Source organism: Schistocerca piceifrons, chromosome 8, assembly GCF_021461385.2.
Source record: "Schistocerca piceifrons isolate TAMUIC-IGC-003096 chromosome 8, iqSchPice1.1, whole genome shotgun sequence".
Classification (NCBI taxonomy): Eukaryota; Metazoa; Arthropoda; class Insecta; order Orthoptera; family Acrididae; genus Schistocerca; species Schistocerca piceifrons.
This window is the reverse complement of record NC_060145.1, coordinates 262,634,718-262,662,644: the sequence shown is the minus strand read 5'-3', so window position 1 is coordinate 262,662,644 and position 27,927 is coordinate 262,634,718. Positions and strand designations below refer to the sequence as shown.

Genomic DNA, 27,927 nt, shown 5'->3' with positions numbered 1-27,927 from the left:
ACAGTCAGGGCAGAGTGGGGAGGTGGCCAGTCCTATGCGATAAAGTCGACTATTAGTCGGGAATTTTCCGTAGACTAAAACATACCAGAGTGCAGACACAGACGACGGTAAAAAGGGTGCATGCACACACCCCCAAACCGTGCGCCAGTGAATGTCAGGATGCTGTAGCACCATGGGGTCGCAAGGGTTGGACAGCATAAACAAACGATAATAATCTTTTGTACGGGGAGGACGGGTGACTGGAAGATCGGCCCGAACGTAGCTGAGTTCTATGAAACAATTCGCGACGTAGTACAATAATGGAGAAATAGATGTCACATTGATCGGTGGATCGAGAGAAGCTGGTCGGAGGATATCTAAGAGACTGCGTGTTAAGGACGGGACCGGCCCCTGCCAGTGCCGCAACAGAGTGTGGACAAAGAGTGCAGAAGAGCGTGCCCGCACGTTGACGAGTCCGAGGCCACCTTTTGCAGGAGGCAGTGTTAGAGTGTTGTAGCGGACTTTGAAAAGTGCCCCTGCTGACACGAAATATCCAAAGGCTGATTGGATGCGGCGGCCAAGGAGTAACGGCATTGGGAGGATCTGGCCGACGTGTAGCAGTTTAGGGGCGACATAGATGTTGACATAGGACACACGTTGGAGTTGGTTTAAGTTACGGTGCACTTGACCGCGAACATGGTGCCGAATCGACTGCAAAAGCCGCCGGTAAGCCAGGGCCACTGTGCGGTGTGTGGAGCTCGTAAATTCGATACCCAAGTAACGAAGGGTGGCACTAACTGGGAGTGGGGTCGGCACCATAGCCGGGAGGCCGCGCCCAATGTGCATCATAGTCGATTTACTGACATTAAGAATGCTACCAGAAAGACGTCCATACTGGTGGATCCATTGGATGGCGTCATTGAGTTCCGTGGAGGAGCAGGTGAGAAAGAGGAGATCGTCCGCATAAGCCCTACAGTGAAAGGTGTGGTCACGCAAAGTGAGGCCCTGCAGTCTAGAGGTAAGTCCAGTGATGAGGGGCTCAAGTGCAATGGCATATAGTAAAGTAGACATAGGGCATCCTTGACGCACAGAGCGGCGTATAGGAATCGGTCCTACAAGCCTCCCATTGACTTGTACCATCGAGACCGCGGGAAGGAGTAACCGGCGAATGGCATCGACAAAAAGCAAAGGGAACCCCATACGCGTCGCCACCATGAGGAGGAATGGGTGTCGAACGCGATCAAAGGCACTCGTGAAATCGACGGATACCAGTGCTGCACGAAGGCGACAAACCGACGCCAGTGCAATGAGGTCACGGCATTCTCCTAGGGCTGTTTGTAAGGTGGCCCCACAACCACGTGCAGTCTGCTCAGGTGAAAGGACCGTAGGTAAGACGGTGCGTATGCGCGCTGCTAAGAGGCGTGCATAGATTTTATAGTCTGCATTCAGTAGTGTAAGGGGGCGATATGCAGAGACATGAGACCCTCCCTTCGGTTTAGGCACAGGTAGAAGAATGCCAGTGACGAATTCAGGTGGAATTGGGAAGGACGGAGTAAAGAGTTCCTGAATCATTTCCGTCCAGCGAGGAAGCATTAACGTGGTGAACGCCCGGTAAAACTCCACCGGGAGACCATCTGGTCCGGGTGATTTGTTCTTGGCCCCTTTGTTGATCGCATCTACCACCTCTTCTGCGGTGATTGCAGACATCATGGACGTTGACTCCGCTACGGTGAGAGTCCGATCAGGGGAAGGACGGAGATCATCAGGAATGGGCGTCGCCATCGGTTCATCATCATAAAATTGGCGATAATGTTCAGCAAAGGCGGACACGACCGCCGCCTGTGTTGTGTGGTGAACACCATCGGAGGTCGTGATGTTGGGGACGAAAAGCCGACGTCGACGACTATGGTCGGATGCGGCATGGATTGTGGATGGGGTTTCGTCGTGGAGGAGGTCTTGTCGTCGGGAACGCACCACGACACCATGCAGTCGTGCACGTTGAAGAGAGAGGAGACGAGCTTTAGTACGTTGTCGTTCCCTGTGGGTGTCAGGTGATGGAGGGAGCGCATCGAGCTCACGGAGGACGGCGTAGTGAAAATTTGTGGTTTCTCGATGCCATGCTGCTGCTTCCTTGCCACATTGTATGAAGGCCTTTCTGATCGCAGGTTTGGCACATTTGAGCCACCAATGGAACGTGGATGTGTACTGCGGAAGGCGTCTTTCGCAAGACGCCCATGTAGTGGCAATACATTGTCGGCAGTGTGGATCATTAAGGAGGGAGGTATTAAGCTTCCAGTAACCTCTGCTGCGCCACACTGACTGAGGTGGCAGAGCCAGGGAGCAAATGACGGCGCAATGGTCCGAAAATGCAAGGGGCCATCGTTCAGCTTGGGCGACTTCATTGCCGAGGTGAGCAGAGACATAAAACCGGTCCAGTCTGCTCGCAGAATGTGCTGTATAATGGGTAAAACCGGGGGTATTGCCATGAATTTTCTCCCAAACGTCCACTAGATGAAAATCTTCGATTAAGGTGAGCAGCGCCGGGCATGGCGAATAACCAGGTACTTGGTCCTGCGGATGGAGGGCACAGTTGAAATCGCCTCCCATGATAAGGCGATCATAGCGTCCAGAAAACAGGGGCGCCACGTCATGTCCGAAGAAAGTGGACCGCTGCCGACGGTTCGTGGAGCCAGACGGAGCGTAGATATTGATGACGCGCGTGTCGAAGATGGTAACAGCCATGCCTCTTCCACAGGGAAGGATTGTCGTGTCCGTGAGTGGGATTCCTTCGCGTATGTAGAAAGCCACTCCACGCCCTGATTGATCACATGTGGACGTGTATGAGTCGTAGCCGTAGACTGGTGGTAGTGTGGCAACGCGTACTTCCTGAAGAAGGGCGACGTCGACGTCAGAGGCCCGAAGCATGTCACATAGGAGTTGCAGCTTGGGTGCAGTGCCGATCATGTTGATGTTCAGTGTGGCAAACCGGTATGTTTGTTTTAGTGGTGGTGGACGCGCATCTACCATCACCAAGGGAAGTAAGAGGAGGGCACCGACAGGAAGTCCCGTCCCATCAGCTGCAATACCTCGCTTTTGATGTTAACAGGTAGCCTCGTCCGGCGGAGGTAACTCATCCGGAGGAGGGGGCGTACCTTCCTCAATGTCGTCGGCCCATGCTCCTGTGCCGTGGGTCTGTCCAATGTCCATGGGAATTGCGTCGTGGTGAGAGAGATCTGGAGTTGTCGGCGGGGAGACAGGCGTCTCAACCGGCGCACCGATTGTTACATTGTGCGTGGCGACCTCCATAGTGGTCCCGTCCTGCGAAATGTCTTGTTCATCGTGAAAGTTGTCCGCCGACCTCTGCGTGGAAATGTCGGCTGCTTGGCTGTCGTCTTCGTCGTCGCGGGTGGCAACGCTCTGAGAGCCCGTGGGTGAACGGCGACGGCGTTTGCGCCTACGTGGCGAGCGTTGTTTGCGCACGTGTTCCTCAGTGTCGGACGACGGCAAGGAGGAGCGTCGACCTGGTTCGAAGGCGTCGGTGGGTACAATGAAATTGTCAAACAGGTGTTGTGAAGATCTACTGGTCTCCTCAGCGTCCGGTGCGGGAGCCTGTTCGGCGGCAAGGTTGTCAGGTGGGACGTCTGTACCGTCCGTTGGTGACTGGGACGGTGGGACGTGCCGATCGGAAGGACCGGGCGACGGACTGGACGAAACTGTAGACGTGGCAAGAGCCGCTGCGTAAGTGACCGGTAGGGCGGTCATCGTGGGTGTGACGGACGCTTCCGACAACGGGAGCTGCGCGACACGTCGTTGAATGCATTCAGACCGTAGGTGACCTTCTTTCCCGCAACCGGAACAGGTCCGAGGTTGGCCGTCGTACATTATAATGGCACGGCAGCCTCCGATACGTAGATAGGAAGGCACGTGTTTCTGCAACTCGATGCGGACCTGTCTAACACCGTTTAAAACTGGATAGGTCTGAAAGTGGACCCATCGTTCGGCAACATGTTCCAGAACGTTGCCATAGGGACGGAGCGCCTCGATGACGACGTCTGCAGGTAGTTCGAACGGCAGTTCGAAGATCCTTATCGTCCGTGTGCCGAGACCTGCGTGATCGACGGTAACGGGTCCGACGTTGCCGTCGGAATGACAGAAGCGCAGTCCACGTTTTGCCTCTTGAAGCACCTTGTCGCACGCCGCATCGTTGATCATTTTGACGTAGACGGTACTGCTAACTATGGACAAGTGGATACCAATTAGATCCGTTGGTGGTATTTTAACTTCATCGCGTATAAACCGTTCTACCTCCAGGGCCTTGGGTCGGGCGAAGTCGGAACAAAAGTTGAAACGTAATGTCTTCTTCCGATAGTTATGCGCCATGGTGGTCTAGAAGGAAAACGGCACTTACAGCGGCCGAAGTAAACACAAACACACCGTGCGCGCCTCGCCCGCAGCGCTCTGGCGCGTGACCGCCTCGCAGCACTGCCGGCGGCAGACTCGCCCATCTGAGCTACCGAAGCACGACTCACGCCCGCTACTCACAGCTTTACTTCTGCCAGTACCTCGTCTCTCCTGCAAACCTGCTCGCCATAGCAGGCCTCCACACGCGTTATACGCTCAGGTACGCCGTAGCGTGACATTTACATGTGCAAATGGCCGACAACAACAAGCCGCTTGCGCATGCGCGTACTAATTCGTATCATGCCCCCCGTGCCAACCGTGCAGTTTGAACGTCCTAACGCAAACGTTTATAGGTTCCGACGATTTTATTTCGTATAGTTCAATACTTGTCGCCTTGTAGTTCACTGCCATAGATCAGAAATTCATCGTTAAACAGCATGTCATTTCTTACCATGTGATAGGGATTTTGTCCTTACAAAGAGAAACAAAATGTCCTTTCACCCAGAAAACGGATGCCAGTCATTGCAAACGCCAAGTACAACGAATTCCTTCTGTGCGAGTTGGAACCATAGGATTCCAGGAATCTTAGCGCACTGCAGCAAGGATTGAATAGAGGCTCATTCAAAATAACTCAATATGTCTGGCTACAAGTTCCATCTGACAAACCTACTACACTAGGGTGAAGGAATAGTCATAATATCCCACAAACGTGGATTTGTCAAAGCATCACAAAGAAGCCAAAAGGTGCTGGGAAAAGAGATCTGTCGCTAGGTAACATTGCAATTTTCCCTTCTTGTGTGATAAAATTCTGCCAGTAAAAGGTGCCAAAAAGAAAGCCTTATTTGACATGTGCCAGTATATCCCAATTGAAAAACTGAATTTCTGTGAGCAAGTACAGAGTTAATAGTCGATTAGCGCGTCACTCTGGAAAAACCCATTGATTGAGGATAGAAAATATAATGCTGACTTTACATACACTACTGGCTATAAAAATTGCTACACCAAGAAGAAATGCAGATGACAAACGGGTATTCATTGGACAAATATATTATACTAGAACTGACATGTGATTACATTTTCACGCAATTTGGGTGCATAGATCCTGAGAAATCAGTACCCAGAACAACCACCTCTGGCCGTAATAACGGCCTTGATACGCCTGGGCATTGAGTCAAACACAGGTGGGATGGCGTGTACAGGTACAGCTGCCCATGCAGCTTCAACGTGATACCACAGTTCATCACGAGTAGTGACTGGCGTATTGTGACGAGCCAGTTGCTTGGTCACCATTGACCTGACGTTTTCATTTGGTGAGAGATCTGCAGAATGTACTGGCCAGGGCAGCAGTCGAACATTTTCTGTATCCAGAAAGGCCCGTACAGGTCCTGCAACATGCGGCCGTGCATTATCCTGCTGAAATGTAGGGTTTCGCAGGGATCGAATGAAGGGTAGAGCCACGGGTGGTAACACATCTGAAATGTAACGTCCACTGCTCAAAGTGCCATCAATGCGAACAAGAGGTGACCGAGACGTTTAACCAATGGCACCCCATACCATCACGCCGGTGGTACGCCAGTATGGTGATGACGAATACACGCTTCCAATGTGCGTTCAGTGCGATGTCGCCAAACACGGATGCGACCATCATGATGCTGTAAACATCAGGATTCATTCGAAAAAATTGTGTTTTACCATTCGTGCACCCAGGTTCGTCATTGAGTACACCATCGCAGACGCTCCTGTCTGTGATGCAGCGTCAAGGGTAACCGCAGCCACGGTCTCCGAGCTGATAGTCCATGCTGCTGCAAACGTCGTCGAACTGTTCGAGCAGATGGTTGTTGTCTTGCAAACGTCCCCATCTGTTTACTCAGGGATCGAGACGTGGCTGCACGATCCGTTACAGCCATGCGGATGAGATTTCTGTCATATCGACTGCTATTCATACGAGACCGTTGGGATCCAGCACGGCGTTCCGTATTACCCCCCTGAACCCACCGATTCCATATTCTGCTAACAGTCGCTGGATCTCGACCAACGCGAGCAGCAATGTCGCGATACGATAAACCGCAATCGCGATAGGCTACAATGTGACCTTTATCAAAGTCGGAAACGTGATGGTACGCATTTCTCCTCCTTACACGAGGCATCACAACAACGTTTCACCAGGCAACGCCGGGCAACTGCTGTTTGTGTATGAGAAATCGGTTGGAAACTTTCCTTATGTCAGCACGTTGTAGGTGTCGCCACCGACTCCAACATTGTGTGAATGCTCTGAAAAGCTATTCATTTGCATATCACAGTATCTTCTTCCTGTCGGTTAAATTTCGTGTCTGTAGCACATCATCTTCGTGGTGTAGCAATTTTAATGGCCAGTAGTGTATTTAGTGCAACTGCAACAGGAATAGTGTTATGGTTTTCCGTGCTTCTTGTGCAGATCTGTACTGCAGTAAACATTATGTGTTTTAACATGTGTTGTACTTTCTCAAATACGGTTTCTATGTCTGCAATAAGTTACACAGAAAAACCAGTGCGTTTCAGCAGCACAACGTTGTAACGGCACCGATTTAACGTCGTTCGTCCAGAAAAACAAAAAAACAGATAGTGTTGTTTTTTCAAAGATAACATAACTAATTGTGTACAAAAACATGCAAAATAGACTTTTACTTCATATAAACTGCCTCCATCAAGAAAGCTCAAATATCTAAGTGTAAAATAGGTAGCGTAAAACATTCAGAACACAGAATTATTCAATAGCAAAATCCCGTTTCTCGTTTATTGCTCGCTACAAAACACACCATTTGTTCAACAATGAGAGAACGGAAATAGTTACTGAATGTCTTTTGAATGAAATTGTTGGTGTACACTAGAAAAATTTACGTATACAGTATATAGCTAATACTGCCACTGGATTCGCGATTGTTTACCTATAGTTTTAAAATAACTCTTAATGCAATATAAACTTGAACTGTGGTTGTAACTGACTTCACAAAGCGCATACGAAGAGAAGCACGAACCATAAATCCACATAGCGTGCGGCCATAGCGTAGAGTGCCGTGCGTCGTAGCTCGTCGCGACCAAACGTTAAAATATATCACTTATCTACTCAGGACTGGAAAGAGTTACCTCTCCCCTTGCGCCGTTAAAAACAATTTCGATATGTTACCGACATATTGTATGCAGTAACCTGTGACGTATAACCCACCGAACGTAAAATGGCCAGCGACTACATTCTTCAGTGCGAAGTTTCCTATACATACCCTGCGGTTTACATTTCACAATAACTATGGGCAATGACTAAAATAAAACCAGTTCACAATCAACCTGTGCAATCAGACAAGACGTCGAAAAATCAATTTTTTTACCAAACAGTTTCTCCAAAATCTTATAAGAAACACTGCATAGCGGAGAACACGCGCGAATCCCAAAACAGTGGTTTTTAATTTTTTTAAGCGAGAAGCAAACTATTTACTGAGAAACTGTCTCCAGAGACGCATGTGGCCTTGCTTCATCTACGTAAAACAATTTTTTAGGCGCATCCGATGATTTCAAAGTAATGGAAACAGTAGCGCGTCATTTGGAGACGTCTGCGCCACGCGTCGCTTCGGTTCAGTATTCGTGGCGACAAACGGACGTGGCGCGGACATAGCGACTCGTTCCCGTCATGTCATTCGTGTGTGAACTGCTTCATTTGTTAACATGGAGGTAGCGCGAAACAGCGCCACGACCCCACCAGACGTCCGCGTTGCCCCTTTTCTGTGTAAATTGGTCCCTAAAAACGGCTATTGGTTTCACCTCTAGCGGTTTGAGCTTCGCAGTTCAAAGCTGTCAAGAGGGCTGTCAGATGTCAATGATTCCTTGAGTTGACTCGAATGTAGGAGTGTCTCAGAAGTAAAGGAAAAACGTTTTACGTTTCGTGCATGATGCTGCATTTTTACACATATCTCAGTGTTTATGAAGTCATATGTCTTGAGCTGTGTGCCATACAACGATATAAACTGAAGACCCAAAGAAACTGGTACATCTGCGTAATATTGTGTGGGGCCCCCGAGAGCACGCAGAAGTGCCGCAACACGGCATGGCATGGACTCGAGTAACGTCTGAAGTAGTGCTGGAGGCAGTTGACACCATGAATCCTACAGGGCTGTCCAAAGATCCGTAACAATACTAGGAGCTGGAGATCTCTTCCGAACAGCACGTTCCAAGGCATCCCAAATATGCTCAATAATGATCATTTCGGGGGGCGGGGGTCGGAGGCTAGCGGAAGTGTTTAAACTCAGAAAAGTGTTCCTGGAGCCACTCTGTAGCAGTTCTGGAAATTTGGAGTGTCCCATTATCCTGCTGGAATTCACCAAGTCCGTCGGAATTCAAACTGGACAATAATGGATGCAGAAGATCAGACAGGATCCTTACGTATGTGTCACCTGTCAGAGTCGTATCTAGACTTATCAGGGGTCCCATATCACTCCAAATGCACACGCCCCACACTATTACAGAGCTTCCACCAACTTGAACAGTCCCACGCTGACATGCAGGATCCATGAATTCATGAGGTTGTCTCCTCACCCGTAGGTGTCCATCCTCTCGATACAATCTGAAACGAGACTTGTCCGACCAGACATCATGTTTCCAGTCATCAACAAACCAGTGTCGGTGTTGACGGGCCCAGGCGAGGCGTAAGGCTTTGCATCGTGCTGTCATCAAGGGAACACGAGTGGTCCTTCGGCTCCGAAAGTCCATATCGATGATACTTCATTGAGTGGTTCGCACGCTGACACTTGTTGATGGTCTAGCACTGAAATCTGCAGCAATTTGCGGATGGGCTGCACGTCTGTTAAGCTGACCGATTCTCTTCGGTCTTCGTTGGTCTCGTTCCGGCAGGATCTTTTACCGACAGCAGAGACGTCGGAGATACGGTGTTTTACCGGATTCTTGATGTTCATGGTACAATCGTGAAATGGTGGCACGGGAAAATTCCCACTTCATCGCTACCTCGGAGATGTTGAGTCCATAATGTTACTTTAAATCCGTCTTGATTGCAAACTTTTTTATTATTCATATGACCGGTTTCGGTTCATTCAGAACCATCTTCAGATCTGATATTTAAGTTACATGTGACATGTCACATGTGACGTAGCATGTGAAAGTTGCTGAATTGGACGGGTTACTCCTGTAACTTAGATATCAGATCTGAAGATGGTTCTGAATGAACCGAAACCGGTCATATGAATAATAAAAAAGTTTGCAATCAAGACGGATTTAAAGTAACATTATAAAATCACTGATTGCTGTTATCCCATAAGATATTATGTCTGTTTTTGCAAAGATGTTGAGTCCCATCTATCGCCCGTGAGCCGGCTATAACACCACGCTCAAACACACATAAATCTGCTGCCGTTGTAGCAGTAGCAATCGACCTAACAACTGCGTCAGATACTTGTTGTCTTACACACATCAATAAAAGTTTTGCATCACCTCGGTTCCGAGAGTTCCGGAACCTCTACAGGAAATTGGAATAGAGATCAACATAAACATCATTTCCGTCCTTTTTGCTGCTCATGGCAACCACACATTACATTTTGTACCACCATACAGCGAGACCTTCAAAGGTGGTGGTCCAGACTGCTGTATACACCGGTACCTCTAATACTCAGTAGCACGTCCTCTTGCATTGATGCATGCCACTACTCGTCGTGGCATACTATCCACAAGTTCATCAAGGCACTGTGGGTCAAGATTGACCCACTTCTCAACGGTGATCCAGCGTAGACTCCCCCCCCCCCCCCCCCAGGTGGTTGGTGGGTTACGTTGTCCATAAACAGCCCTTTTCAATCTATCCCAGGCATGTTCGATAGGGTTCAAGTCTGGAGAACATGTTGGCCACTCTAGTCGAGCGATGTCGTTATCCTGAAGTAAGTGGTTCAAAATGGTTCAAATGGCTCTGAGCACTATGGGACTTAACATCTGAGGTCATCAGTCTCTTAGAACTTAGAACTACTTAAACCTAACTAACCTAAGGACATCACACACATCCATGCCCGGGGCAGGATTCGAACGTGGTTCCAGACTGAACCGCCTAGAACCGCTCGGCCACACCGGCCGGCTGAAGTAAGTCATTCACAAGGTGTCCACGATGGAGGCGCGAATTGTCGTCCATGAAGACGAATGCCTCGCCAATATGCTGCCGATATGGTTGCACAATCGGTCGGAGGATGGCATTCACGTATCGTACAGCCATTACGGCGCCTTTCATGACCACCAGCGGTGTACATCGGCCCCACATAATGCCACCCCAAAACAGCAGGGAACCTCCACCTTACTGCACTCGCTGGACAGTGTATCTAAGGCGTTCATCCTGACCGGGTTGCCTTCAAACACGTCTCCGACGATTATCTGGTTGAAGGCATATGTGACACTCATGAGTAAAGAGAACATGATGCCAGTCCTGAGCGGTCTATTTGGCATGTTGTTGGGCCCATCTGTACCGCGCTGCATGTTGTCGTGGTTGCAAAGATGGACCTCGCTATGGACGTCGGGAGTGAAGTTGCGCATCATTTAGCCTATTGCGCACGGTTTGCGTCGTAACACAACGTCCTGTTGCTGCACGAAAAGCATTTATTCAACATCCAGCGGTCATCCACTGCAGTAGTAGGTAGCCCCTGGGTGGCCTGAGCACGGCATGTCATCGACAGTTCCTGTCTCTCTGTATCTCCTCCATGTCTAACAACATCGCTTTGGTTCAATCGGAGACGCCTGGACACTTCCCTTGTTGAGAGCCCTTCCTGGCACAAAGTAGCAATACGGACGCGATCGAACCGCAGTATTGACCGCCTAGGCATGGTTGAACTACAGACAACACGAACCGTGTACCTACCTCCTTTCTGGTGGACTGACTGGAACTGATCGGCTGTCAGACCTCTCCGTCTAATAGGCGCTGCTCATGCATGGTTGTTTACATCTTTGGGCCGGTTTAGTGACGTCTCTGAACAGTCAAAGTTACTGTGCCTGTGATACAGTATCCGCAGTCAACGTCTGTCTTCAGGAGTTCTGGGAACGGGGTGTTGCAAAACTTTTTTTGATGTGTGTATATAGGCATTGCCTACCGTCGCACCGTATTCTGCCTGTTTACGTATCTTTGTATTGAATACGCATGGCCATACCAAATTTTTTGGCGATTCAGTGTACTTGTATAGATACAGTTCAGCGGCATATGTTGATACTGTCTGTGAAATATGCTGCAAATAAACTTAAACGTCATGCATGTTGCGACATATTTTCACGCATCTCAGTGTTTATGACGTAATGTCTTCTGATCTATCTGTCACACAATGCTACAGTTTCGCAGATTCATTCAGCAGCACATGTGGATACGTCTGCAAAGTGTGGTGCAGATAAAGTAAGTAGCAAAGAATTAATAAATTTAAACGACGTGCACAATGCAACAGTTTCTCGCCTTTTCATCGCTGTAAGGCTGAATTAATTTTCCTCCACTACTAAAACATTGTGAACACACCAATAGAGGGATCACATAACATAATTATTTATTTACACGTAACACACCTATTAATATTTACTTTGCCCACAGCTGACTGCTAATGCAGTTGCGGTGACAAATTTAAGCGTACGAGGGTCGTTCCGAAAGTAATGCCTTCCCTTTTTACTAATGGATACCACAGGAGATACATAAATCACAACAGCGCAGCTAAATAGAGCAATATTTCAGCTACAGACTGTCATTTTTCCACATAGTCACCACCATTCATTATGCACTTATGCCAGCGAAGAACCAGACCCTGCATGCCGTTCTTGTAAGAACCGGAACCATCTGAGGCTAACGACTTCCTTGCACTTTTGACAACAGCATCCGAGTCTTGAAAATGACCGCCACATAGTCCATCTTCCAGAGGCCCAAAGAGGTGGAAGTTCAAATGTTCAAATCTGTGTGAATTCCTAAGGGACCAAACTGCTGAGGTCATCGGTCCCTAGACTTACACACTACTTAAGCTAACTTAAAGTAATTTATGCTAGGAACAACACACACACGCCTGCCCGAGGGAGGACTCGAACTTCCGGCGGGAAGGGCCGCGCAATTCGTGACATGGCGCCTCAAACCGCGCAGCCACTCCTCGCGGCGAGGTGGAAGTCTCTCGGCGTTAAATCGGGACTGTACGGTGGATGTGGTAAGACAATCCAGACGAATTTTGCAATGAGTTGTGTGGTCGCAGAACTCACTTGGGGCCTGGCGTTATAATGCTGCAGGCGAAAGTTGGTCTTCTTCTCTGACCTTACCCTCGAAATTCGGGCTTTCATCTTATCCAGTGTCGTCTTGTAGCGTGCTCAACTGACAGCTTCTCAAGGCTCCAGGACATCCAAAAGAACCACACCCCAGAACCACATCCCAGAAAATTGTGCACATCACTTTGCCTGCAAACGACTGTGTCTTGAATTTCTTCTTTGAGGAGAATTCGCATGTCGCCATTGCATGAACTGTCTTTTGGATTCCGGCTGGTAGTGGTGACACCACGTCTCATCTCCGGTGACGTTGCTATTCAGAATATTGTCACCTTCAGCTTCACATTGGTCCAGCAGGTCCAATTCGACGAGCTTTTTGTTTTTCTGTAAGCACCCGTGGCATCCATCTCGCACAAACTTTGTGATAACCAAGATGTCAGCTTTGCACAATTCTCTGGCCGTTATCCGCCGAAGAGTTGACCAAGACGCTCTTCATTGCAAGGGATGACTGCCGCACAGAGCCGACCGGGCCATGACTTGTCATCCATGCTCTTTTCACCACCTTGAAAATGGCGTACCCATCGCCTCACTTTGCTCACGTCTACCGCATGGACCCCATACACCTTTAGCAAACGTCGAAGGATTTCAATCGGCACAATTGTTTCAGCGGTGAGGAATTCAATCACACATCGCTGTTTTATACGCGCGTTCGTAACACACTCCATTTTGGAACTCTCCTCTGATGGCGCAATTAGCGCAGAACTACAGAAACACCTGCAAATGAAGGAGGAAGGTTCAATCATTAGAACTACACTAACTAAACTTTGGGCTGACAGTTTAATTTTTGTGATAGTACTCAAATAAATACTAGGTGCCGAAGAACCAAAATAAAAGATCAGTAAATCTAAGTTTGTCCGCAGCTCATGGTATCCCGGTAGCGTTCTCGCTTCCCGAGCTCAGGATCCAGGGTTCGATTACCGGCGGGGTCAGGGGTTTTCACCCGCCTCGAGATGACTGGGTGTTGTTGTGTCGTCTTCATCATCATTCATACCCATTACGGTCGCTGGAAGGCAATGGCAAACCACCTCTTCTAGGACCTTGCGTAGTACAGCGGTGCGGGTCTCCCGCATCGTCCCCTACGCTCTGTAAGGAGTATGGGACTTCATCATCAGCAATTCTAAGTTTAATTTTGGTTCAAAGATGGGTTCTATTTGTGACAAAAATCAAAGTTCGTCTAACTCTGAGCCATTTCTATTACACATGGTGTTGGGTCCTGCTTTCTCGTCGAATATAGGTGCCTAGAAAACCTGCTTTCTCGGATCGCTAGACAATAATGCTAGCAAATCGTATTAATGAAGTTTATTACAAAAGGAAATGATTACAAAACTTTTGGAAAAATAGATATGGCGTAATCAATGAATGACAGAGAAATAAGAAGCCTCTTCAGTATATACAATTCATGATACAGTGAAATAGTGCAGTTCGTAAGCCGCTGCTGCAGAGCTCGTAGAACGGCTAGTCTTCAAGTGGGCTGCGGCCAGGCGTCTACAGCGCTTATTTATGTTCTCTTCGCCTAGAGGCCGCTGCTCTCTCGGTGTCGCTCTAGAGAGGGGTCGGTCAGAGTACTATTGGCTGGCGCCGTCTCACAGCCCTCTCTGTTCTACCGTTCCCACCTGGAGTGCCGGCGTCTGACGTTACGTCGGAACACATGTGTGATCCTGTACCCTAGGTACAGGATAAAAAAAGTTATATGGAATTATCAGTCAGTGACGTTACTTTTCGTTGTAGAAGTATTTACACAATTCAAACTATAGGGAGCCCAAAAATTTTTAAGCGGCTGCAGTAGTTCGGTTATTAATACTACTCGCTTGAGCAACTAAAGGTACTTAACGACTGGAAAAAAGCACAGGGTATTCCCGCTTTTAAGAAAGGACGTAAGACAGGTCAACACAATTATAGCTCTATATCTACATCTACATACATACTCCGCAATCCACCATACGGTGCGTGGCGGAGGGTACTTCGTACCACAATTAGCATCTTCTCTCCCTGTTCCACCCCCAAACAGAACGAGGGAAAAATGACTGCCTATATGCCTCTGTACGAGCCCTAATCTCTCTTATCTTATCTTTGTGGTCTTTCCGCGAAATGTAAGCTGGCGGCAGTAAAACTGTACTGCAGTCAGCCTCAAATGCTGGTTCCCTAAATTTCCTCAGTAGCGATTCACGAAAAGAACGCCTCCTTTCCTCTAGAGACTCCCACCCGAGTTCCTGAAGCATTTCCGTAACATTCGCGTGATGATCAAACCTACCAGTAACAAATCTAGCAGCCCGCCTCTGAATTGCTTCATGTCCTCCCTCAATCCGACCTGATAAGGATCCCAAACGCTCGAGCAGTACTCAAGAATAGGTCGTATTAGTGTTTTATAAGCGGTCTCCTTTACAAATGAACCACATCTTCCCAAAATTCTACCAATGAACCGAAGACGACTGTCCGCCTTCTCCACAACTGCCATTACATGCTTGTCCCACTTCATATCGCTCTGCAATGTTACGCCCAAATATTTAATCGACGTTACTGTGTGAAGCGCTACACTACTAATGGAGTATTCAAACATTACAGGATTCTTTTTCCTATTCATCTGCATTAATTTACATTTATCTATATTTAGAGTTAGCTGCCATTCTTTACACCAATCACAAATCCTGTCCAAGCCATCTTGTATCCTCCTACAGTCACTCAACGACGACTCCTTCCCGTACACCACAGCATCATCAGCAAACAGCCGCACATTGCTATCCACCCTATCCAAAAGATCATTTATGTAGATAGAAAACAACAGCGGTCCTACCACACTTCCCTGGGGCACTCCAGATGATACCCTCTCCTCCGATGAACACTCACCATCGAGGACAACGTACTGGGTTCTATTACTTAAGAAGTCTTCGAGCCACTCACATACTTGGAAACCAATCACATATGCTCGTACCTTAGTTAGGAGTCTGCAGTGGGGCACCGAGTCAAACGCTTTCCGGAAGTCAAAGAATATGGCATCCGTCTGATACCCTTCATCCATGCTTCGCAAGATATCATGTGAAAAAAGGGCGAGTTGCGTTTCGCAGGAGCGATGCTTTCTAAAGCCGTGCTGATGCATGGACAGCAACTTCTCTGTCTCAAGGAAATTCATTATATTCGAACTGAGAATATGTTCGAGAATCCTGCAACAAACCGATGTTAAGGATATTGGTCTGTAATTTTGAGGATCAGCCCTTCTACCCATCTTATATACAGACGTCACCTGCGCTTTTTTCCAGTCGGGGACTTTACGTTGGGCAAGAGCTTCGCGATAAATGCAAGCTAAGTAAGGAGCCAATGCAGTAGGGTACTCTCTGCAAAACCGAATTGGAATCCCATCAGGTCCTGGTAATTTATTTATTTTCAACCCATTCAGCTGCTTCACAACCCCAGGGATGTCTATCACTATGTCCTCCATACAGGAATCTGTACGAGACTCACACGGCAGTATGTTTGTACGATCCTCTTGCGTGAAAGATTTCTCAAATGCTAAATTTAAAATTTCAGCTTTCGTTTTGCTGTCTTCCGTTGCCAGGTCAGACTGATCAGTGAGTGACTGGATGGAAGCCTTCGAGCCGCTTACCGATTTTATGCAAGACCAGAATTTCCTTGGGTTTTCAGCAAGATCTTTTGCTAAGGTATGACGGTGGTAGTGGTTGAATGCTTCGCGCATCGCTCTTTTTACAGCAGCACGAATCTCTACTAACTTTTGCCTGGCCTCATTCTCCCGATCGTTCTTGTAGCGCGAGTGCAACTGCCTTTGCTTCCTCAGCATTCTCCGAATTGCGCTGTTAAACCACGGTGGGTCTTTTCCGTCCGTGTCCCACTTTTTCGGCACGTACTTGTCCAATGCGTGATTTACAATGTGTTTAAAATTTGCCCATAATTCTTCCACGTGCATCGTACCGGAAGTAAATGAAGTCGATTCATTTACTAAGTGGGATGCTAACAACTGCTTATCTGCTCTTTCTGGTAAGAATACTCTCCTAGCCTTCTTGACCGACTTTTTAACTTTCGTAACCATAGTCGTAATGACAACATCATGATCACTGTCTCAACACTGACACCGTCGATGAGGTCTGGTCTGTTCGTGGCTACCAGATCTAAAATATTTCCATTACGCGTTGGCTGTCGATTTATCTGCTCAAGACAGTTTTCGGATAATGTGTTCAAAAGTAATTCACACGACGGCTTGTCTGTACCACCTGTAGTGAATCCATAGACATCTCAGTCTATACTAGGTAGGTTGAAGTCGCCTCCGAGTAATATAGCATGATCCGGGTACTTCTGCGATACAGAATGTAGACTCCCTTTGAATGATTCTAGAACTGTCACGGTGGAACCTGGTGGCCGCTAATAACACCCCACAATTAACTTTATTTCCCCTAGCCCTGTTAAACGTGTCCAGATAACTTCACAATCACACTCTACTTCGACCTCAGTAGACACAATATTTTTGTCAACTGCAATGAAGACACCACCTCATACGGTGTCTAATCTGTCTTTCCGATACACATTCCAACCCTCACTAAATATTTCAGAACTTCCCATCTCAGGGTTCAGCCAGGTCCCGGTCCCGAGATTGATTTGCGCGCCACACGCTTCCTGGAGGGCAGTAAATTCAGGAACTTTATTCCGAACACTCTGAAAATTTACTGCTAATATCTTGATAACTGAAGTGTCTTTACACTGAGCGCGTCCTGATTTCCCTGCCTGCACGTCGACTGGTGAGTGTTCATCAGGACACCTCGCACTACTGCCTAGCCCAAAAAAAACCCATGTGCACGTCCGTCTGTTGTAGAATTATAGAACATGTTTTATGCTCAAAAGTTATGACGTTTTTGGAAAATGAACATCTCCTCTATAAAAATCAACATGGATTCCGCAAACAGCGATCCTGCGAAACTCAGCTCGCTCTGTTCCTCCATAAGGTCCACAGCGCAGTGGGCAACAGTGCTCAGGTTGATGCCGTGTTCCTTGATTTCAGTAAGGCATTTGACACCGTCCCGCATTTAATGAAAAAATTACGAGCTTGCAGAGTATCGGAGGAAACTTGCGATTGGATTCGAGACTTTCTTGAAGACAGAACTCAACACGTCCTTCCTAACAGAACTAAATCGACAGATGTAAAGGTAATATCCGGAGTACCACAGGGAAGTGTGATAGGACCTTTACTGTTTACAATGTATATAAATGCTCTAGTAGAAAGCGTCGGATGCTCTTTAAGGCTATTCGCAGATGATGCAGTTGCCTATACCAAAGAAGCAACGCCAGAAGATCGTAAGAATTTGCAGAACGACCTGCAGAGAATTGAGGAATGATGCAGGCTCTGGCAGTTGATCCTGAACGTAAATAAATGTAAGATATTAAGCATAAATAAGAAAAGAAGTCCACTACTGTACAGCTACACTATTGATGACAAACAGCTGGAGATAGCGTCTGCCGTAAAATATCTAGGCGTAAGTATCCAGAGCGACCATAAGTGGAATGACCACATAAAACATAGTGGGAAAGCAGACATCAGACTCAGATTCATCGGAAGAATCTTAAGGAAATGTAACTCATCCACGAAAGAAGTGGCTTGTAAGGAGCTTGTTCGGCCGATTCTTGAGTATTGTTCATCTGTCTGGGATCCCTGTCAGGTAGGACTGATAGAGAAGATAGAGAAGATCCAACGAAGAGCGGCGCGTCTCGTCTCTGCATCGTTTAGCTGATGAGAGCGTTACGGAGATACTAAACAAACTCCACTGGCAGACGTTACAAGAGAGGCGTTGTGCATCACAGGGAGATTTACTCCTGAAATTTCGGGACATCACTTTTCAGGAGGAGTTGGATGACATATTAGTTCCCCCCACACACATCTCGGGTATTGACCACGATGGGAAAATTCGATAAATTAGAGCCAATACAGAGGCTTACTGACAATAATTCTTCCCACGCACTATTCGCGAATGGAACAGAGCTGGAGGGATCAGATAGTGGCACCGAAAGTACGCTCCGCCACACACCATTATGTGGCTTATGGAGTATGATGTAGATCTAGATGAACAAAATAAGGAGAGGGGATCAAAATTTAAACGACGTAATACTGCAGTCAGGCCATGTGATCATTACGACTTAGCATACGACACAGGAAACTATCCGTAAATCATAAGACCCCTCTTTTAAAGTGAGATACAAACATGGTATTATAAAGCTGTTAAGGCTCACATGGCCACTTGTTAACAAATGACCTGTTGACGTCTTTCTCGGGTTCTTCGGCCAACGTTTGTTTGATGATTTTTCTGACGTTTCGCCAGCATGAGTGGCTGGCATTGTCAAAGCTTCGCCCTCCACCACCAGCAATGCAAGATGAAGCTTTGACAACGCCAACCACTCCTGCTGGCGAAACGTCAGAAAAGTCATCAAACAAACGTCGGCCGAAGAAAACGAGACAAAAGCCAATAGGCAATCTGTCACAGATAGTATTTCCAGAGAATAAAAATAACTCTACAGCAGAAATGTATGTAGAAAATATATTATTACCTACAATCGTATCATTCAGTCAGAACTACATAATATGCCTACAGTACCTACAATATTTATCACTTGTGCAGGGAATATTCCTTAGTTCTATTTTAAATCTCTGTATTAGAACGGCAGATTACTCTTGAGTAACAATACCAAAGATGTTCACGCTTAATGTGAATAACATACTTTATGGATGAATGTTTGACTCCATGTACGCCTACTCCCCACCACTATTATAGCAAAACAGTGCAGTGGCAGAGAAATTGTACATATTTAGCTCGCTGCTATCGTTAGTAAGCAACTGCTGTCAGAAGAAAAACAGAGAAACGTTTCATACTTGGCTAGCACAGCCAAAAAATATGGTTGTGTACCTGTTAAATGCAGTGGTCTTCAAACTGTGCCCCGGGGGCCGCATGCTGCCCGAATCAAGTATCTGCACGGCATGCGGTTCTCAGCCGTCTTTTATAATAATACTAGCTGTTACCCGCTGATTCACTCGCATATCGGTGGTTTTGTTATGATAGGCGATGGTAAGTAAGCAAGCTAGTAACTTCACGAGATGTCCGTGTATATACTGGAGTTGAGATGCATGCATAAAAAATGTATGCAGTGCTGGTATCTAACTACATAATGAACGTGTTTCCGTTATTTTGCTGTGTGTCGAATATGAAAGCATGTATTATATTTTCTAGTTATATTATAAAAAAATCAGGGATTCATTACATTCGTGGAGGTGTAGAGTTTGTAGCAGTTCCTCTGGGTCACGTAGTACTGGAGGTGAGATTTTGCCACGAGAGCAGCACATACCAACCGCTTCTTCCTCCCATTTCAATAAATTTTAGCGTCTACATTTTTCATCCATCCCCCTAAGATGTCTAATTTGTAATTAACATGGTTAGTTAATAGATGTCATTGAAATGCAGGCTTATAAAGAGCCTCCAACGTTCCACATGTAAAACTATGTCTCTATTGAAGTCTTCAAGAAGAGTATGACCCTCAGTGTCTAAAACGCGACGGGCTTGTGACTGTCTCTGTAACTCTTAAGGCTGCCGGACGTTCTGCATCCAAGTTCCGGCGGATATGAGATTGCTCTGAGGTTTGTTGGATTCGAGCAACTTTCGGAGCTTGACCTCTCTTAGAACTATGCTCTAAATCAGACTTACGTTTCTGAGGCTTATAACAATAGTTTTAAATGTGGTTTTTGGGTTTACCGTCAGAACTCTCCAGCAATGCCAGATGGTGTAGCAATTCAATTCACTCACTCAGTAACACACTCAGTAACATTGGATTAGCAGTGCCACAGAACAATCTACAAACACTAAGATTCGCCAATGTCGCTTCATCCCACTGATGTAGATCTTATTTAAAAATGGTAATAATACCCTAAAAGATCAACTTTCTAAAGTTGCCCATGCGCTTCATCCTATCTCCATACCAAATTTCATCGGAATCGATTGAACGGTAGAGTCGCGAAAGCGTAAAAGACAGAGCAGTTTTCGCAGGTAATAATACTGGTATTAGTATGGAAGTCTCTATTAAGGGGAGGTTTACTATCTTTTGGTAAAAAAAACAGTTTTTAACTGCATTTTTGGATCCATAAAAGTATTTAGAATCCACCCCTGAAACGGTTTTTCCGATTACGGAACGGAAATGTTTGTTATTCGCGGTTGAAGAAAAAAATGCACCTACCTGAAATCGGCTTTTTTCACGCACCAGCTTTTTCCTTTCAGAGGACAAGTTATTGCACCGGTGCTTGGGAGTAAACACAAAAAATTCAAATGAAAGTTTGAACGCGTGTGTTTGGAAGTTAGCTCCCAAGCATTTGCATTCCGGTGCAAAGACTGTGGAGATGGCGACTTTCCTGGCAGTGAGCAGCTTCAACGAAGGGTATTCACCAATTCTGAAGACCATGACAACGATGGACGTCACCCTGGGACTCTATTCGAGGCAGTTCGCCAAGCATCCGGACGACCACCGGATTCAAGCGGCCGAAAACCGCTTGTCACCGGCCGTCCGAGCGGCTCTGGAGCAGCGCAGGATGGCCCAGATCGAGCAGAACGCCCTCTATGAGGAAGAGAAAGAACTAGTTTATGGACCCGGAATAGCTGACTGAACTACGTTCCATAATACTGCATTGATATGTAGCCAAAACTTCAAATGCGTTTTTCTCGAGATGACGATTCTTTTTATCGCGCGGTACGGCAACTTCAAATCTACTGAACCAATTGGCACGAAAGTTAGTAAACCTCCCCTTAATGACAGGGCAGACAGGAAGGAGCAAAGAGTCTGTGTGAAATTTTGTTTCTGTTAGGGAAAACTGCAGCCGAAACTACTGGGGTGCTTCGGCAAACCTTTAATGTTGTTTACTTGGTGAAATCACAGGTCTACGAGTGGTTTTCTTGTTTCAAATCTGGCAACATGTCAACTGAAAACGTTCCACGCCACGGTCGTTCTTCGACAGGAAGAAATAACGGACGAAAATATTGCCACAATCAAACTTGTAATTGATGAAGATCGTCGAAGCACCTTTGATCAAATTTCTGAGATAACAAAAGTGTCATGGAGCATGGTCCAGCGACTTTTAGCCTAAGATTTGTACGTGAGACGGGTGTCTACAAAATTTGTTATTCCCTTGCTCACATATGACCGAAGAGAAAACCGCGTGAATGTTTGTACGACTTGAAGAGTGAAGTGCAGAACGATCCAAATTTTCTTAAACGATTTTGGCTACGGATGAGATTTGGCGCTACAGGTACAACCCAGAGTCAAGGCAAGTGTCGTGCCAGGGGAAAACTCAAACGACAGCATGGCCCAAGAAAGCACTGCAAGTGCGATCCAATGTGAAAACAATGTTGATTTGTTTTTTTTTTATGTCGGCGGGATTTTCCACAAGGAGTTCGTTCCTCCATGGCAACCAATGAACCAACATTTTTATCTGATGTCTTACGAAGAGCACGGGAGAGTGTGCGATGAAAACGGTTAGAACCGTAGAGAAATGGGAACTGGTTGCTCCACCACGACAATGCCCCAGCCCACAAAGCTCTGACGGTCCAACAGCTCACGTTAAGAAACAACATGGTGCTCGTGCCCCAGTGCCCCATCCACCCTACCCATCTGATCTGATTCCGTCCACGTCTTTTTTTTTGGGGGGGGGGGGGCGGTGAGGGAAGGAATAAAGCAAACTCTGTAAGGAATGCACTTCAGTGATATGAATGACACCAAACAAAATACGCTACCAGCCTTGAACAGAATCATTCCTCGAGAGTTCCAGAACCGTTTCCAGCAGTGGCACAAGCATTGGGACAAATGCATTAATGCACGTGATGGACAATACTTTGAAGGGAACTAAAATACTATGAATGCACAGTACAATTGTTGTGTACATAGTTCCGTGTAGTCAGCGTGTACACAACTTTCCCAATAGAGTGTGCCCCGCTAAGCACAACAGCGCAGGTGCAGCGCTCGTCCGTCTCTGCACTACAAGATGGCGCTGTCTTGGAGACGGACCAAATTCTGCTTCCGCCGATCCGCATATTAATATGTAACGCAGCCAGTGAGATTGCTGCTATCGTAGAACCTTTTCTCCTCGCAGATCACACTCGCGCAGTGATACCTGAACGCTCGTGGTATTATAACGAGTGTACAGACCTCCGATTAGTTAGTCTGCATTAGTCTGCATCAGTCTGTATTGGTCTGTAGTCAAGTTTCAGTCTGCGCCTAATAAGATTATCATATTCCTGTACATAGCCATGAAGAGAAATGTATAGACACTTTGTCAAGTATCAGAGATATGTGAGAATAAGATTAACGAACCAAGACCAAAGGAACTTCAGACTGTCAATTGTAAATAGCATCCAGAATCAAGTTAAATAAGTTTTATGATTTTTATTATTTTAAGAAATGTGTGTGAAAATTAATCAAGTTCTGTTTAAAGTTGGTCACTGTCAATCTGCTACTCTAAGCGTGCAAGTGGCATTTCTATCGTCTGACCTAACGGCAGAAGATAAACACGCCACGATAAGACCACGAGACATATTGCTGACACTCGCCTACTTCGTTACAGTGACAAGTCAAATAATCTGATGGTGTGTGTACTGAAGGTCTTACAGTACGCACACCACAACAATAAAAATACCAAATAACAAAATCTCCATTTATTTTTGCCCCCCCTCGAACACGATCCCAAAGCGCTGCCCAAGAATGTCAGTACTGGCTCCTGACCAAAATCGACCACAGATCTGGTGATACACGATATGACACTCTACATATCATTGTTATGTAGGAAATTTTATTATCCTCGTCCTAGCGTTCTAACGTTTGATACGGCCACCATAACGTTATTTGTCTGATAGCTCCTCCCAAGTAGTCCTCACATGAAGATCTCAGTGGGGAACTGAGTTGCCATTGAAATATTTTAACTGAAGAAAGCCATCACAACATTTCTATCAAAGAACTGCTGGGTAAAAATGATATAGTGGTTTCTCATTGTCTTGCACATGTAGCATTGCAGCTAGTAAACTAGTCTTGAATATGCCTGTAAGTAACATCACAGCTGCAGCGGTAATCTCCTTGATTTCCCATCAGTTCTTGAAACCATCCTTATGGCTTAAGCTTCTTTATGTACCAAGCATAAGAGAGAGAGGTGCTGCTTCCACTCTCTAAACCTGTGATTGGAAACCTTTCAGGGGGCATGGACCATACAGTGGTAAAATGAAATAAAGGCACGCCCCATTTCTTAATAACGTCGTTTATCTATAACTATGTCGATGACATTAAAAATGCAGAAAACACAAATATTTACTTTTACATTTTTTATAGTCATTTTATTAATAAAAAGGAACAATCAAATGAGGAAATGAGAAAAAAACCAACAAATTAAATGAGGACGCAGAAATAATTACACATGTGAGCAGAATCAAAATTTAATTTGATTTTTGAGGCTGTAATTGACTGGCTGTTTGTGGAATGTTTACTTACATTTATATCGCATAAATTCACAGAATGGTACTAAACCTTCTTTTTAATTCTTCAGTATTACACAGAAAAGTGTCATAAACTTTAACAAGATCATTGATTCCATAGAAATAATTTTATAAATGAAATTACAATGAAATCTAGACCTTTAGCTGCTTACAGGCGTCGATAACTATCAACGGGGACAGTTGAAGAATGTGTGACCCAACTGGGACTCAAACCCAGGCACACATTTTTCAACTGTCCCCGTTGAAATTTATCAACGCCTGTAAGCAGCCAAAGGTCTAGATTTCATTATAATTTCATTCTTCTAGAGCTGCAAGATCACCAATGATATCTGTACTGATACCAGCTTCATAATTTTATAGATTTTCATTAGACTGGTGGTCTATCACAGTCATTTGTAAATTACTCGGTAATTTATTACTCACATAAAAAGTGAATTCCAAACATATTCTGTTCACCAGACACGTTATCGAAGTTACAAAATCTCTCATTGAATTGAGTTTGTAGCTGCTATGAAGCGCATTTCATTATATAATTTTCCAATGAAAATTTATTCTAAATTTCTAGACGGCTTTTTTACTGTTTCGGAAATGGTCCAGCTTTCTCTCATCAGTATGCTTTATGAAGAGCCTACTTGTCATATGGAATACGTTTACATCTGTGGACGTACCAAACATTAACTTGTTTTTTTTTTTCTTGAAGTGTCATATTTAGCCTATTTAATTTAGTAGTTAAATCTTTCTAAAACCAAGGTCTATTAACCATTGAGGACCAGCAAGTTATAGAACACATTTGCCATTTTCTGTCATAATTGTGTTGATTTCGTTCTCAATGTCAAAAAAATCTTTTCAATATTGTAACTCTAATTAACCATCTCACTTCAGAACAACACAGGACATCTCGGTGATCTGTATCAATACCTGATGGAAACTGTCGAAACTGTCGATGTGCCATCCTTTTTTTTTTTTTTTGATGTAGTTTATATTGAATATCACTATGTCCATTACTTCTTTCCATGCAAGAAATTCATAGCATCTTTGTTGACAAGTCAACGGAAAAATAATGGGTTATCACAGCCTATCTCAGTCAGTTTAGTTTTAATTCTACCCATCAGGCCCTTGTTTTGTCCACTCTGTATGTGTCTACATTTTGACTGCTTCATAGCCATCATCGGTGCATTACCAGAAGAGTCATAGAGACTCTAAAATGTCAAAGAACAAACTTGTGCCAAATAACACTAGCCTTTACATGTGCATAGTCGAAATCTAGAACAGCAACAAATTACAGATATTTTAGATTGTCTTCTTTTAATATGAATATTCAATGGTCGCTGTGCGTGCAGGCATCTGCTGCCTCCCAATTTAGTTATCATTCAAGTAATTACGCATTTTCCTGAAGTTCCTCCTACAAATTATTGCCCAAATCTTCAATAGGCTTGGAGCACTTTCTGGAAGATACACAAATACCTTCAATTTTTTTTATCTGGACGCATCTCCTTACCCATAATTACAGCACGTTGTTTCACTAGTTCCTTGCCAGTAATAGTCGGCCAGACTTTGCAAGTATTTCGGCTACCCATAAAGTCGTACGTACATCAGACTCTTTATTCTGAACTGGAACCTGAAAAACATTTTAGAATGAATTTATTTTATTTCCGCCAGAGATCACAGAACCTTTGGTCCTTAGACTACCATTTTAGGTGACCAATGACCATTTTGAGATCTGCAGTAAAAATGGGAAATGAAGTACTACTAGTGAACACATTACGTATTACAAGGAGAGGTCCCCAGTGGTGGGCTCGACTATTTGAAACCAAACATACGGTGATGTATGTTAAGATCCCAGGTATCGCACTATGCAGCCATTCATCTTGGTGGGCCCTCGTTCGCGAGTGACTGACAAAAAAATTCGGGGTTCTATGTAATACTCAACAGCGTTAAAAAAGTTGTATACATAATGTGGTTGCGTCATATAATGTGTGGGGGCCAGCATGGTGCCTCGGCGTGTTCAGTCAGAGGATTAGCTGCCCTATGCCATAAAAAAACTGAGTGAATGTATCGATGATGAACTTGAAAGGGTGTCACAGTTCGTCTGCCCCGTACAAATGCAACCAACAATAGCGAACAAATGAGATCGACAAAAATATGCAGCAGGTCGTGCGTTCGAATCTCATCAAGTGCAGTATTTTTTTAATTCTTAAATCTTTATCGAAATTACTTCGATACTTATTTCTATTCAATTAATTGGTTTAAATGTAATTTTTTATTTCTTCCTTTGTCACATCCTTTTAATCACAGAATGAATGGTACTTTTCTTCACATCAATCTTTTTCCAATCAGAATTTCTCCGAATATGAATTTAATTATATTTATTTGTTAAATCTTCAATTATTTGCAAATTCCGATCTATCAGTTAAAAAACTAAATACGGAATAGTCTATTTATATTGACTGTGCTGTGGTGTGCAAAATGTATTTTTCGTTAACAGATGCCCAATTTTTTGCATGGTAATCTTCATACTGACATTTAAAACAACCTAAGTAAGTATTGCACTATAGATGAAATGACACAGATGCAGATTTAAGTGAAAGAAGGGTTTATAAGTACAAAGAAATTCGAGCAAAATGAGAAACAGATAATAATAATCGCAACAATGTGGACCAAAAAAAACAGGGTGACAAAATTAAAGAAATTAAATAGGAATTTATGCATAAAATTAATTAAAAGCACGTGAACAAATAGTTGAAGTGGAGAAAGAATGACAGGAAGAAAAACGAGAGCAAATGAAGAAGTTGATTTTATGATTAAAATTATGTGACAAAGGAATGGAAATTAAAAATTACATTTAAATAGATTAACAGAATAAAACAGGATCAAGTTCATATCAATAAAGATTTAAAAATTAAAAAAGAAAAATTACTGTGTCTGACAAGATTTGAACATACAATCCCCTGCATGTGAAGCTATTAACCTCTCCATTGTTCCACCCAAAGAAAATATAACGCAACTCATTTAACGCTATTGGGTGTCACACATAAATCGGATTTTTTTTTTCGTCAGTTACTCGTAAATGAGGGCCCACTGGGGTCAATGGCTGCAGTGTGTGCTACTTGGGGTCTTAACCCACATGGCGTATAGATGGTTTCAATAAGTCGATCCCACCATTAAGGACCTCTCCTTGTTAGAACAATAAAATATGCCGTAACGAAAAATTATTGCTTTCATGGATACAAAACATGCACTTAAAATATGATGAGGGGTACCTGTTTTATAATTTGCTCTAAAATAATAAAGCCATAGTGGCATCGTCAAAAAATATACACACAATCAGCATAGCATCATCGAACATATTTAAAATATTATGTAAACTAGAACACAGTTCTTAAAAGGGAATGGTTAAGTGATAACACACGATTTTGACACACATTTATGTTCACTTCAGATAATAATAATATGCACAAGAACAGGTTTATGGAGCTAATTAAATAACACAAACATGATAGAATAACTACGGGAAGAAGCGAAAAATGATGGAAACAATTCTAAATTCAATTTTATTCGTGGTTTTAATTATTACATTTTATCACTCTAATTACTTATACATTTCGCAAGCCCATCGTAGATTTTACCTATTGCACTCTGCACTTGCTGTATACTGTACAATTTTTATAATTGACGAATATGTGTAGACTTGCAGTAGTGACATCTAGCGAGCTTACATCACAAACATATGCTGCGGCTACTGTATTGTAGT

At 44.8% G+C, this 27,927-nt stretch overlaps 1 protein-coding gene across 1 annotated transcript in view; it reads right to left on the bottom strand.

Moving 5' to 3' along the window:
- Window positions 1–3,078: 3,078 nt before the first annotated feature.
- The window catches only part of LOC124712256 (uncharacterized abhydrolase domain-containing protein DDB_G0269086-like), a 57,589-nt gene continuing 32,740 nt past the window's right edge, over window positions 3,079–27,927 (bottom strand). The window contains exon 2 of the mRNA XM_047242550.1: window positions 3,079–3,692. Coding sequence (XP_047098506.1) covers window positions 3,079–3,692 — 614 coding nt within the window. The remainder of the gene's footprint in view (window positions 3,693–27,927) is intronic.